Raw genomic sequence first — 13,760 nt, 5'->3', positions numbered from 1 at the left:
CACTTTGCAGACATGGGCCGGGCACGGCTGCCCTGTGGTTTATCTGTCTGATTAACTTATGGCAATATTTGTTTAGGGCTTTAGGATCCACACAAGGGACTATAGAAACATTTCCTATTGCGCACAAGTTCCTGAGGTGCCGCGTTTCAGCCCCCTGCTAAGGTCAGGTAGAGGGAAACTCCTTGGGGGTTAACTCAGCGCCAGCCCGGGCCCTTCGGCTGAAGCTCCCCTGCCACCCATGCGTGCCCCAGACATTGGGGTCACCCAGCTGAATCTCAAAACCAAATCAGACCCTTCCCCTAAAAAAAAAAATAAAATAAAGAGAAAGAGAAAAATTATACCCCGTACAAAACTACCCTGTACTCAATAAAGTTTATTTTTCAAGCTTGGCTTTGGAGCATTCACAATACAACTGTAATAGAAGCCTTAGCAAGAAAATGAGCACATCACAAAATAGTCTATGTCACGTCTGAAATACAAAAATCGAGGTCTTTGTATAAAACATTCAGACACAAGATTGATAGATGGATACAGTCCTTTATTCTTTTTTATTATTATTTTTTTTCACCTCTCAATTTATTCCAGAAAAAACTTTCTATAAAAAAAAAATCATTGCTTCTTTTGGAATAAATCTTTAAAATCATTTCTTTTAAAACGCATCTTTTGCTTGTACAACACGAGTTAAATATATTATCGGTATTCTGCAGATGAATCACACCGGGGAACATTCACAGTACGTGTATCCTGGCCACTGGGGTCGATTTCTCCTGCTGCAGGACGAGCGTGGTGCAGAGGATGAAGGCAGGCAATGAAGAGAGCAGAAAGCAGGCGTCACAGCTTTCGTGCCCAGCGCCTTTTTCCCACCTGCCTGTACCTTTCCAGCCCCTGGGAGCTCCGGGCTCCCGCTTTACGCCAGCCCAGCTTCCGACTGAAGATAAGCCATGGGAAAAAAAAACAAAATCAAACAAAAAACATGTGAGAAGCTTGGGAAAATGGCCTTCTTTCCTTTTCTTTCTTTCTTTCTTTTTTTTTTTTTTTCATCGTGTTTTAAGGGAGAGGAAAAAATCCCCTTATTTTGTTCTTAGCCTCCACGACACAATGCAGTTTTGTTATTAAAATCTTGCCGTAGATCTGCAAAGGGCTGGGCCAGGAAAGGCGTGAGCGTGTGTGTGGAGGGAGTGACAAATCCCGCGCTGCCCGGGACTTTTATTGTTGCCCTGTAACGCGGACCTTGCTTTGCACATTACTTATGTTTCTTAACCAGCTATCAGCTGGAGAGATGCAATAACAGGCCCTTTCCTGAGAGCACAGCCAAAACTCCATTTTCCACAATAACTGGTAAAAAATAATAATAATAAAAAAAAAATGCAAGAAAAAAATGTCTGGAAGACAAAACAACAGCTTCCTTTTGTCAAAACTCCCAATCGGCGACGGGTGCCAGCTACTCTGCAAAGTGGCGGCCGGGAGAAGCCACAAAATGACCAAAATTCCAGCGAGCCGCAGACATTCCCAGCATTTTCATCAGCGCTACTTTAAACATCCATCTCCGGAGCCGCCTGGCGCTCCCGGCGCAGGGAAGGGCTGCCCGCGGGGAGCTGCGGCAGGAGGGGGCCAGCACTGCAGGTACCCCCCCGGGAACCTGGGGGCTCTCCAGCCTCACGAACCCAGCCAGACCCCCCTTTGCCCTCGGGGGGCTGCGGCCCCTCTCCTGGAGGGGATTTGGCCGCCTGGCAGTGGGCAGCGCGTGGCAGGAGCGCGGGCATCACACAGCGGCCGCCACGTGCGGACAGGGCAGCGGCGGGCGCTCATAACTCAAACCTTGCTCTGCGGGGCACCAAATATTTACGCACGCTATCGTCCTCCTGAATAGGAATCAAATAGGCTCTAAAGGCAGCGGGACAAAAGGGGTTATCTGAAATTTGGGCTGCTAGCAGTGCGCGGGGCTAATAAATAACAGCGCCTCCACACAAAGAGCTCCTCTGGGGAGGATTTGCAGGAGGAAAGGCAAAGGCTGTGAAAGGATAAACAGCAGCTAGCAGGCCCTTTGTCTTCGTTATCTGATCCCAGATAAGGCAGCCCTGTCTACAGTCAGTACTGGGCTTTATCCCAACCTTTCTCTCCAGCCGCTGCCCTGGGTGACCTTGCTGCTCGGCGAGATGCCTGTCCTACGGGGAGAGCACTGCTGGGACCCATCTCCCAGGGGCTCAGCTTGCAGGCAAGAAAACTGCCCGAAGACAGGTCAAGCACATCTTGATGGGGTTCCCGAGAGCAGGAGAGAGTTTCTGCTCCCTGGCTCCGATCTGTGCTCAGGGACCCGGGCACACCAGCACCCTTCAGCCAGGTACCCGCAGGTACCCGCAGGCAGGGGCACTGGGAACGTGGTGTCCGTGAGCTGGCCGCCAGCTGAGCAGCCAGTTTCGGGGCAGGAGCTGGCAATTCTGCACCACAGATCCCTGCCATGCCAAGGAAACTTCCTTCTAAATGCCTTTGTGAAAGAAAAGGTGACAGCGTGAGAGTTGAGACTTACTCCAGCCTACATTTCCCTCTGCGAGCCTCCCTACCGACAAGCCCCTTGCAGCCCGAGCAGGGTGTAGGAAACCAGGCAAAGCCCTGCCCTCACATCAGGGCGAAATGCGTCACTGGTGGCTGATGGCTATTCATGCTCTTCCCTATCAAATGGAACCAATTAATGAACTATTCAGCCTGCTGTATGCTGGACATACCGAGAAGGGAACCGAGCAGGGATGGGCAAACCTCAAACAATGCAGACGTCTGGATGCTTGTCTAGGACAAACCCGACTTAACAGCTTTGGTCTGATGGGGGGAGCGCAGGGGGTGTCGCGGCAAGCACTGGCACGGGGAGGAGGCGCCTCCAGAAGCCCCGGGGTCTCCTCCTTTATCCCCACGCTTTGCATTCGCAGAGGATCACAGAAGAAATCCCACATGGCAGAGCGGAAAGGAAAGAGAGCTCCGAGTGCTCGGTGGGGAAGCTGCGGCGTGCAGCAGTCAGTGTCCCCCGAGCGCTGCCCTCCGTGGCAGGGTGGCAGGTGAGGACATGGGCACGTCCCGCTGGGCCCAGCACCAGTCACAGCACCCACCACAGAGTCCCAGCCGTGTCCAAGGGCTGGAGGACCCATGGGTGGGAGGACTGGTCATCCGGGAGAGCCAAGAAAGGGACGTGGCTATTAAAAAGAGACTTCTTGCAGTGCTCGCACACCTGAAGACATTTCAGGCTGGTGGCAGGCTGCAGGGAAGAGGTGCAGCAGGGCTTCCTCGCTCGAGCTGGGTTTGGCAGGCTCCTGATGTGCTCAGTTTGGCACCAGGAGCAGCCCTCGGCCAGCCAAGTGCGCTCACATCTCCGCACCCAGTCCCGCAGCGGCCACCTGAGCCAGGGCTGCTGCAACGTGGTGCTGGCTACACATGGCGAGGCCAGGCATGAAGGTTCGAGGGATGATTTGCTTCTCCCCGGGTCTATTTCTGGTCCCCACAGCTGAGCTGTGGGAGGTTTGGCACCTCTCCCCCTTCCTCCGGGTAGAAAAGCACTGCGGTGGGTGTGCGCAACACTTGGGTGCGGCGAGGCTGCACGGCTCGGCTCCGCCGCGGGGCTCAGCGCTGGCACGGGGGCAGACGCGCTCCTGAGACGGCGCTGGGAATGGTGTCCTGTCCTCAGGGCCAAAGTGGGGAACGTGGTGGTGGCAAGGACAGGGGGATGCTGGAGGAGAAAACGCGAAGCCCTCTGCTCCAGCTGCTCCCCCCCTGTCAGGATCCAGGTACCGAAGATGGGCAGAGGAAGGGGTTGCGCAGGCAGAGGCAAGGGCACAGGAGGAGGGGGCTGCCCCAGGCTCATGCTTCAGCTGCAGTCTCTCTGGCACCCGGGGTTGCAGAGCAGGTTGTCTGAGCAAAGGTACATCTTCACAAATGCCTGCCTGGGCCAAACGTGATGCAGCTTCACGGATACCACCCTCTGCTCACCAAACCTCCCCGTGCCCAGCTCAGCCCCGCGGGCAGCGAGCGGCTCCCCCAGGGCAGGGCACGATCCTGGGCAATGCCAGGGCAGCTGCTCACTGCAGCACCAGCGGGGAGGGTGGCAGCTCGCGTCTGGCAGGGGCAACGTGAGAACAAGTGGGGGAAAAGGCCACAGGTCCACCAACAGCAGCTGCTGGGGGCTGTGGGGACAGGTGGGGAGAGCCTGCGGCCAAGGGCGCTTCATCAGCATCGTCCTGCTGGGGTCGGCAGTGCTGCGGTGGGACGGGTGGGAGCGTGTTGCCGTCTCCTTTCTCAGTGCTCTGATCTCCATGGTGACAAGGGGAACACGAGGTCCGGGTTTAAAATATGCTCTGCCGCCTGTTCTTCCCTCGGGCTGAGGAAGACAGAGAGACGAGGGTCAGACATGTCAGACGAGAGCGGTGCTCCGGGGGCACCAAGCCCTGCGGTGCTCAGTGGATTGTGAGCCCGAGGCTGTGTGAAGGAGGGAGCTGTGCCCCAGGGCACCAAGGTGTGACTTAGATACCAACAGGTGGTGAGTGAGGATGCTTCAGAGGTAACTTGTGGGCTAAAGCAGGGAGCAGGTTTGGCTTGCTCTTACGTGGGTACCCACTGGGAGTAACCCCAGTGCCAGCACAGCCTGTGGTGCCATGGAGGAGTGGAGCCAGTGCCGCTTCCCCAGACCTACCTGACTGCTGAAAGGCTGAGCCTCGGTAGCCAGGGTCCTTCTGAAGCTGGATCTCCTTCAGGGAGAAGATGGAGACATCTGGGCAGAGGGGGCAGAGAGAGAGGGGTCAGTCCGGCCGGCTGGTGGGATGGGGCGAGCAGGAGGGATGGCAGTGCAATGCTGCACCTCCGCAGAGACTTCCTCTTGGGCTCATCCCTGCTCTAAGTCACCCTGCCCCAAAACATTTGTGTTCTTGCAGCCCCCGTGCTCCCACCCCACCCTGCTGCAGCAGCGCTTGGCTCCTCTGAGCAAGCAAAGGCAAGCGGCAACAGAAAAGACCTGGGTGCAAACCACAACCCCCAGGCTGCCAACCACAGCCCCCAGGCCTCACAGCCGCCTTGCTCCACGTCCCCCGGGCCGAGGGCAGCGCGCACTTACTGTCGGGCAGGAGGTGCACCCGCTCGCCCAGGCTCTTGAAGTAAGGGTGCCGCAGGGCTGCCTCCGCCGAAATCCGGCTCTTGGCTTCGTACTGCAGAAAGCCCCAGAGAGAGGCGGTTACATTCACACTGTGCGCGCAAAATGGCATTCAGAGGGCACCGCACAGGGGGTGTGTACGCCGGTGTGCCTGCGTACGTTGCGCACACACTTGTGTGAGGTGTGCGCCCAGGCAGTTTCACGTGCTGCCTGGGTGACGGTGTGTCCAAACGCTGTGCATGCCATTGGGACACCAGTGCCGTTGGCATGGGCACAAGGGACACCAGACATGGCGTGACCATGGGAGTGCACTGCCCCTGTCACACCTTACAGGGCTCATTCTGCACGCGCAGCCCCTCTCCTGCCTGGCTCCAAAATCAGCACGAGGGCAGGCGGACTACTTTACTCCACCAGAGCCACTCGCCAGCCACCCGGGGCCGCTCTACCACTTACCAGAAGGAGGTTCATCAGCAAGTCAATGCCTTCTGATTCCAGCCTGAGAAAAGGAGGAAATAAAAAGTGGAGCATTATTGCATCCAGGATATGTTGCAAGAGTCCCTGCGGGGGACACGGGGCAGATTGCACCTCCAGCACATGGCTGCATTTAGATGCTTCTAGCACTACATCGAGGAGATGACAGCGGTGTCCCCAGCTCCCGTTTACACCCCGTGCAATCCCACCGTGCCTTCTGCGTTGGTGCTGTGGGAGGTACCTTGGGGCGTGATTTATTAGCGGCTGAGCTCGGTACTGCGTGAAGTTGTAAGCCTTAAACTCCTCGTTGGATGTTATTCCCGGCCACGTGTCTTCCGTTGGGGTTCCTGGGAGGGGGAGAGAAGGAAACCTGTCGTGCTCACCGGCTGTGGGGCCAAGAGCCATGGCACCCCCCTGCAGCCCCCTGCAGCCCCCTGCAGCCCCCGGCATCCCCAGCCTCTGGCCGGCAGCGCCGTGCCAGCTCCCCCGGGCGGCCAAGGCTGCGCCCCGGCCCCGCTGCCGCAGTCAGCCGCTGCCCTCAAGTGGGCGTTTGGGAGACAGCAGAAGACTCACCCAGCAGCCTGAAGATCAAGTGCAGCTCTTCCTTCACCGTGGAGCCGGGGAACATGGGCCGGCCGGTGACCATCTCGTAGTGGATGCAGCCAACACCCCTACAGCGGCAGCAGGAGCGGTGCCGTTAGCGACAGAGAAAACCCAAGGATGCCCCACGAACAGCACGCTCCGAGGAGCCCCAGGGGACACAGAAAACATCCCAATGTCAGGGAGAGCCCACCACCCTCTGGGGCACCCAACGCCGTGGGCACGTGCGGCGCCCACCACCAGCTGGATGGGAATGCCCGACGCGGGGGCTCGGAGCCCCTCGGGACGCTCAGCTGGCAGCCGTGGCTCACCACATGTCGATGGGCGTGGAGTACTCTGTGGAGCCCAGCAGGACGTCAGGGGGCCGGTACCACAGCGTGACCACCTCATTGGAGTAGGTTTTGGTGGGGACCGACTTGGCTCTGGCCAGACCTGAAGACGAGAGGGGTGGGCATGAAGGAGCGGTGGCGCCTTCTTGCGGGGCCGCGTTTTCCCCAGAGGCGGGGCAGCTCTGAGGACGTGGCCACATCCTGCAGAGGTGCTTCAGACTCTGCCAGGTAAGAAGCAGCAGCCAGGCAGAGCCAGCTTCAGGAGCACACAGAGAATTGTGTGGGGATCCTGAGCTGCTCATGAGGGTCCCCCCCATCCCTCCCCGCTCCAAGCTGCTGCCAGAGACCGCCCAGCCTCTGCCTCTCCCCTGCCCCACTGACCGAAGTCAGCCAGCTTGAGCTCTCCCCTCTCGTTGATGAGCAGGTTCTGGGGCTTGAGGTCTCGGTGCAGGATCTTCCTCCCGTGGCAGTAGGCCAGGCCCCGCAGCAGCTGGAACATGAAGATCTGCGGGGGCAGAAGGGGTTGGCGCTCAGCCCTGGGGCACAGGCACCGAGAGGCCGAGGGACTCCCAGACTTATGGCCAGGAAGACCCCTGGAAGCTGGAGACACCTCGTAGAGATGTCCAGGCCTGGCTCACCTTCACATTGTGCACGTTCATCAGGTTCCCGCAGTTATCAAGGTACTGTTTGAGGTCATTGTCCTGCAACGAGAAGCACCCATCGGCCTCCCCGTCCCCTGGCCCCGCTACCCGCCCTCAGGAGCGCAGCGCCCGCCAGGACCCACCAGGTACTCGAAGACGAGGGTGAGGGAGCGCTCCGTGTGGATGATGTCGTGCAGGGTGACGATGTTGGCGTGCTTGAGGTTCTTAAGCAGTGACACTGCGGGGAGCAGAGGCGGGTTGGGACAGCAGGACCCAGGCATCACACACCGGTGGGACGCCCCCGGTCCACCCGCACGGGACCCGGCGCTGCTCACCAGGGTCGTGATGAGGGAGAGCCCCCCGCGCCCTCACCTTCCCGGATGGCCGTGCAAGGTGCCCCTTCCTCGTGCTCCAGGCGGATCTCCTTCAGCGCAACGAGGTTTTCCGTCAGCTTGCTGCGCCCCTTGAAGACGGTGGCGTAAGTGCCCTGGGGGAGAGGGGGAAACAGAGGGCATGCAGGCCGTTTATTGGGGTGGCACAACGGTGATGTACCCTGGACCATTTGCAGGAAAGGTAATTTGAAGCTAAAGGGCTCAAGTCCACAGCAAGACTTGGTCTAAACAGTGCTAGGTATTGAAGACATTTGGCTCCAGTCTGCCCTCTGTGGTCCTTTTAACCTAATTTAAATCCTTTGGGGGGGGGGGGGAGGGGGCGGGGCGGGGCGGGAGGGGAGAGGGGGTTAGCATCTCCTTACCTCTCCCAGTTTGTCCAGTTTAACATAGGTCTCCAGCTTCCCGAACCCGATATCCGACTGTAAGAGAGAAAGGAAAACATCCCTGGGAGGGATCCCATCCACGGAAGGATGAGCTCCCAAGGACACGGGGCCATGATTATTTCAGAGGCAGATTGATCGAGGCAGGCGCCTGCACAAGGTGGATTTGTGTCCTGCAGAAGAGGTGCAGGCGAGCAGGAGATCCATCAGAAAACCTCCACAGCTGATCGTAAAGAGCTGATGATGCCTTTTCTGTCGGAGAGGCCCGGTGGGATCCTGCAGCCAACACCCAGCCCTTTTCTTGAGTGCTTTCCTACGTGCTGCTCTGTACTGCAACTCCCTTCACTTCTCTGTCTGCTCCTCAAACCAAGCGTGAAAGGGACATTTCCCCATTTGGAACAGTGACTCGTTAATGTATTGCTGGGACCTGCTCTCCTGTACCCAGTGAAAGAAAGGGCAATCACCGCAAGGCAAGGGTTTTAGGTTTCACTCCTAGCAGACCCCTTACGCTGCACTTCTGTGCGGGCACACTGACACCTCCTCAGTTAGTCCGGGTCATTCACGTGCCAAGGCAGGGGATGGCTCCCAGCACTGCAGGCCCAAAGCCCAGGGAAATCTTAGCTCCTGAAGCTTAAACAACAACCCCTGCCATTCTCTCCCCCCTCCTGACAAGAGGCACACCAGATCTGAAGACACCTGCCAACACCTCGCCACTGCGACTGTGCCACTGAGCGCCCCAGGGCAGCAGGACACGTGCTTGCACGTTTGCAAACAGGACACCAGGTTCTGCACCTACATATGTTGATGCTCTGCAGTAAAGAAACTGAAATGCCGGCATTAGTGCAAAGGCTAATTCATTATTTATCAGCATTTGCATTTCAACCAGCAGAGGCTCCAGCACGAGGCTTTCCACCTCCTCCCCTTGGAGGGAGCGGGGCTGGAAGGGAGGCCAGGTGTGCGCAGAGCTGGGTGAAGGAATGCACGGGCCTGGGGATCTGCACAGCAGCATGAGGATCTGCAAGTGTAGGGGTGGTACGGGGAAAGGATGTGTGTGTGCATACACACAGGTGCAAATGTGCATGGGGCACATGGGAATGTATTGCTGGGAGTGTGCAGAGAGGGATTTGCAGTGTGTGTCAGTACAAGGGAGCTTGCACAGGGGGACGTGCACAGGGTGGGTGGCAATTGGCACGTGCATCTGCTGGCTGCTGTATGCACCAAGCGAGGTGCTGTGCCAGCACTGCTTGCTCTGCACATGGAGACTTACGAGGGAAGCCCGCCGGGACATCCTGCTGAGGGGCTTGGGGAACTCCGGGCTCTCCATCTGCAGCTTCTGCAAGAACTCGGGGGGCAGGCGGATGTCCATGGGCAGGGAAAGGCGCTTGCTGACATCCTGAGGAGAGGGGCAGGAGAGTAGGTGATGAAAGCATCTGATGAAAGAGACTTCCAAGGGGCAGTGCCCTCTATCCAGAGCTGACATCAATGGCAAAGAAATAGGGACAACACCCATGGGACCCTCAGTCAGGGGAAGAGGGAAGGTGTGTGCACAGGGATGCGCTCTGGGCTTTGTCTGGTACCATGGACATGCTGAGCAAGGGCATCAGGGCTTTAAGACCACCAGATCCCCACGAATCGAGCCCTGGCTCTTCCAGCCAGCAGGCAGGTGACAGCCAGAACTGGTGATGTCCCTCCTGCCCCCCAGCAGCACTTGCCTCCATGGAGAAGCGGCGCTGGTTGTTGTTGCGGTAGCGCACGGCCATCGGGGACTGGCCTTCCACCTCGGAGGGGGAGATGGGGGCCGTGTCGGCTCGGAAGTCCCTGCCCAGGTGCTCCAGCTGCAGGTGCCCTTGAGCCAGGTCTGAGGACAAAGAGAAAGGACAGTGAGCTGCTGGAGTGGCAGAAGTACCAGCACAGCCCTCGCCTTGAGGAAAAGGGAGCAGGGCAGGGAGGTCCAGAGATTCTCCAGGGCTGTGGGAAAATCCTATTTCATCTACACACCCAGAGGCAATACCTGCTCTTTGCTACAGGCTCCTGGTGCATGGGTCAGTGTTCATCTCAGCTTCCCAGCCTTATCTTTACTAATGTCACCTTAGACAAAACACAGCGTGCGCTATAGGGACACCTAGGTGCCTGACCACGGCTCTGGATCCCTCTGTGCTACATCTGTACAAGAGCAGAACATAGAGAGCCCTGTCTCCAGAGAGCATACAAGGATACAAGGGTACCTAGTCTGCTGCAGGAACCACCACCACTAGCAGACATCAGGGCACTTTGCTCCAAGGATGTGACTGATGCTCAGCAGAAGGTGTTTGGGATTAAAGGCTGCAGTCGTTTATTGCAAAACAAAACACTCTGAGCTTTCCTGCCCCAACCTGCTGCACTTAGCCACATGTGCCATCATCCCGACAAACACAAAATCCCTCTTGAAAACCAAACCAACTTAGAAAAATCACTCTCCTCTTGGGACTCCAGGTGTGAAGCCTCATCAAGCCCCAAAAAAACTGAAAGGAGCAAGAAATCAGAACAAAATAAACCACTGAGCTCCCTCTGGCCTCTGGTTTGAGGCTTGCGCTTAAAGCTCCTCACTCAGTAATTAACGGCTGGCTGGTAGGAAGCGGGTTCCCTGATTCAACAGGGTGTACTGGGACGGAGACAGTGCTAACTGGGTGTACTGGGACAGAGGAGGCAGCACTAACTGGGTGTGCTGGGACGGAGGAGGCAGCACTAACTGGGTGTGCTGGGACGGAGGAGGCAGTGCTCTGTAGGCTGCACGGAGGCCATCCCTCCCTGCTATGCCTAGCGCAGATTTCAGCTCCCGATTGCGGTGTGCTCGGACAGCCAGCGATGATCTCACTGCTGAGGACAGGGGAAGGAGGGCTGGGACCTGGCCGCACATTGCTCATCTGATGGATGAGAGGTGGCAGGCACGTGACCTGGGAAAAGATGTGGTTTCCTGCCATGGGCATGGGGGAGAAGGAGACCTGCGAGCTGAGGGACGTGGGGTGCCCTCTACAAACAGCCCATGCCAGGGGTCTCCCCAGCACCTGAAACTGTGCCAGGACATTTTGTACGGGTGGGCAAGGAGGCACAGAGCCGTCCCTTCTCCCAGCACTGCTGCGGGGCTCTGGTCCCTGTCCCTTTCTGGCCATCTGTCTGTGCAGGAGCAGCTAGGGAACCTACCCTGAAATAAGCACAGGTACAGAATTAGCATGGATCAATTAAACTGGATAAAAGCTTTTTAACTTGTTCACCTCCTAAGCAAATTATCTGAAGCAAAACCAAAGGCCATTTAACATCTTGCCAAACAGAGTTCAACTAATCCACTTTAAAAGATAGTTTGGGTGAATTTGTGCTGGTTCCCCAAGCCCAAGGTCCTGGTTATAGATGCAGCCTGTCCCCAGAAGGCACAAGGTCTGTCCCAACCAGCAGCCCACCAGCTCTTCATCCACAAAAGCACCTGAGGCAAAGCCCAAAGGCAGGACAACAAACCGGCCTCCCAGTGCATGTGCAGGGCGACAGGACACAAAAAAGCTGCGAGCTACCACAAGATGAAAAAAGGACCTAAACCTACACCCAGGACTCACAGAGGGGAATGGTGCCCTGGGGCCAGAGGGAGGCTGGATGTGCCCACCCAGCCCTAACGGTGACCCCGGGTCCCACAGGGCTGGCATTGCCCCGGGTGCCCAGGACCTTGCCGGGTGCTCACAGGAGGGGCCGTGGGGCCGTGGGCGTGCAAACCGAGGGCTTGTCTGGTTCTGCTCGGCGTTTCACGTGGCTTGCAGTGAGCCCTGACACCCTTGAATAATGAGGCTGCATGGGATATCAAAGCAAATTAAAGCGAGACCGCAGACACGGCGGCAGCCTTTGACGAGCCTCCTGCCTTTTTTTTTTTTTTTTTAATAAATATATTTAAACACTGTCTCTGCCAAAACAAGCTTTGATCTCCCAAGGAAAGGGGCCAGAACCCTTCACTTGTTGCCTGACTTATAACTTTTAATTACTTTGCTAAGTGTGAACTCTCCTCTCAAAGCTCTGTTGCACTCATGAGGCAGGGCTGCACGCAGATCTGGGATTATTCATCCTCCTTCCTCCCCCTCATCCTCACTTCTTTGTGGCCGTGTGCTCCAGAGGCCAAATTTTGGCTCTGATTTATGCCATTTGAGCTGGGAGTTATGCCAGCTTCGCAGCCCTTTTTTGGCTTCAGAGGATGGACCAGGCCGTGGCTATTCTGGGGCCAAACAGCTCTGGGCACAGGCACGAGCTGCTGCTGAGCACCACCAGCTCTTATCAAAGCAAGTGGGAGCCACCAAGACCCAAAACCTCGGCAGATCCAGAGTACGGAGTAACTGGGGAGGACCAGGAGAGAAGCAAAGTCCCCTGCCTTCAGCCTCCAGGGGAGCTGGAGCAGCCACGGTGAGGTAGATGCGGAGATGGTGCTGGCTCTTGTCGAGGTTCAGACACTGCCCAGGGCCCAGCCTGGGCTCTCCATAACCCAGGACCTTTCTGCCACCCGAGCAGAGGCCGTGGTGGTGCCCAGGGCAGAGGCACGGCGGGGTGGGAGCATGCAGGAGGCCCCGGTGGGCTGCCAGAGCTCTGAGCCCAGCACCCCTCTGGGCATCGCCGGGCTCTGCCAAGGTGACATTGCCCGTGACAGGATGCGTCCATGCTAAAAAGCTGTTTGCCTTTCCATTCGCTGGCTCTGTTTCTCTCAGACCTCCCTTTATCGGCCTCCGTGGCCGGCAGCGAGGTCGTGGGAACTGGAGGCTGGGGAGGACGGGGCTGGGGACCCCACTGCAGCCCTGGGGGGGGGGAGGCAGGTGTCCTCCCATGGGACATCCTCACCTTGTCCCCCTGCCAGAGCAGCCCTGCACGTGCGGAGCATCTCACGAGCAGTCTGCTGCTCCTCCCCAGGGCCAGGGCCAGGGCCAGGGCCAGGCCACCCGAGCTCAGGGCCCGCAGACAGTTGTGACCTCTGGGTGCTGATAACCTGTGATTTCTGATGCTGGGGGGGGGAATAAAACCTGCAAATGACTCCCTGAGGGGCTGTGCGAGGTGATGAAAGAAAAAACACAACGTGCTGATCTCTGCTGTGAGCAGCACCCTTCTTGTGCCCCCCCACCAGCCCAGACAGCTCCCACAAGTTCCAAGCCCCCAAGGCAAACCCCACAGAAGAGTGGCTTGTACATAAACCCCATTCTCCATTCTTAACCCCTCCAGCACCCCCAAAGCGATCCTGCTCCCCTACACAACCAAAGCACCCCCCACCACCCCCCCCCAGGCTCACGGCTGCGGGGGGAGCGCTCCCAGCCATAAGGAGGTGGGCACAAAATGGCCAGGAGATGCCTCAGGCAGACGTGGTTATCAAGGCTCTCCAAAAACAGCCGCAGCAGTGGGATTAAGGCCGCCATGGGGGTGACCCCCGGGGGCTGTTCACACCCCAGGGAAACTCAGGGGTTACAGCAGAACGGGGAAATCGCCTCTCCGACAGCCTCAGCTGGCACGGCGGAGATAACGAGCCCAGGCTCAGCCATCCCAGAGCCGAGCTGCCCCGAGGGAGGCAGCAGCAGCAGCAGCTGTCAGCGCCCGGCGCTTTCTTAGCCTTGCACCATTTCATCCTCACGGCTTCTGTGCATCTAATTAAGGGCTCAAGTCTAATTATAGCCCCGGCTGCTTGCTAGGGTGTGAGGGGCGGTGTGTGTGCGTGTGAGGAGCAGGGAAGGAGGCTGCGGAGGGGTGCTGCTGAGGGCAGCTGGGGTGTCTGGAGGGGTATGAGGGGTGTCAGAAGGGGTATGAGGGGTGTCAGGAGGTGTATGAGGGGTGTC

General features: G+C 57.8%; 1 protein-coding gene across 1 annotated transcript in view; it reads right to left on the bottom strand.

Moving 5' to 3' along the window:
* Nucleotides 1-2,346: 2,346 nt before the first annotated feature.
* The window catches only part of CDK18 (cyclin dependent kinase 18), a 34,454-nt gene continuing 23,040 nt past the window's right edge, over nucleotides 2,347-13,760 (bottom strand). Inside the window, exons 4-17 of the mRNA XM_035347388.1 lie at nucleotides 9,651-9,796; nucleotides 9,206-9,331; nucleotides 7,921-7,977; nucleotides 7,539-7,653; nucleotides 7,310-7,404; nucleotides 7,164-7,226; nucleotides 6,907-7,030; nucleotides 6,508-6,628; nucleotides 6,170-6,267; nucleotides 5,838-5,943; nucleotides 5,579-5,621; nucleotides 5,090-5,180; nucleotides 4,673-4,750; nucleotides 2,347-4,360 (exon numbers count right to left, since the gene is read on the bottom strand). Coding sequence (XP_035203279.1) covers nucleotides 4,326-4,360; nucleotides 4,673-4,750; nucleotides 5,090-5,180; nucleotides 5,579-5,621; nucleotides 5,838-5,943; nucleotides 6,170-6,267; nucleotides 6,508-6,628; nucleotides 6,907-7,030; nucleotides 7,164-7,226; nucleotides 7,310-7,404; nucleotides 7,539-7,653; nucleotides 7,921-7,977; nucleotides 9,206-9,331; nucleotides 9,651-9,796 — 1,298 coding nt within the window. The 3' untranslated portion in view covers nucleotides 2,347-4,325. The remainder of the gene's footprint in view (nucleotides 4,361-4,672; nucleotides 4,751-5,089; nucleotides 5,181-5,578; nucleotides 5,622-5,837; nucleotides 5,944-6,169; nucleotides 6,268-6,507; nucleotides 6,629-6,906; nucleotides 7,031-7,163; nucleotides 7,227-7,309; nucleotides 7,405-7,538; nucleotides 7,654-7,920; nucleotides 7,978-9,205; nucleotides 9,332-9,650; nucleotides 9,797-13,760) is intronic.

This window comes from Oxyura jamaicensis, chromosome 26 (genome assembly GCF_011077185.1).
Source record: "Oxyura jamaicensis isolate SHBP4307 breed ruddy duck chromosome 26, BPBGC_Ojam_1.0, whole genome shotgun sequence".
Taxonomy (NCBI): Eukaryota; Metazoa; Chordata; class Aves; order Anseriformes; family Anatidae; genus Oxyura; species Oxyura jamaicensis.
This window is presented reverse-complemented; position numbering and strand designations above follow the sequence as displayed.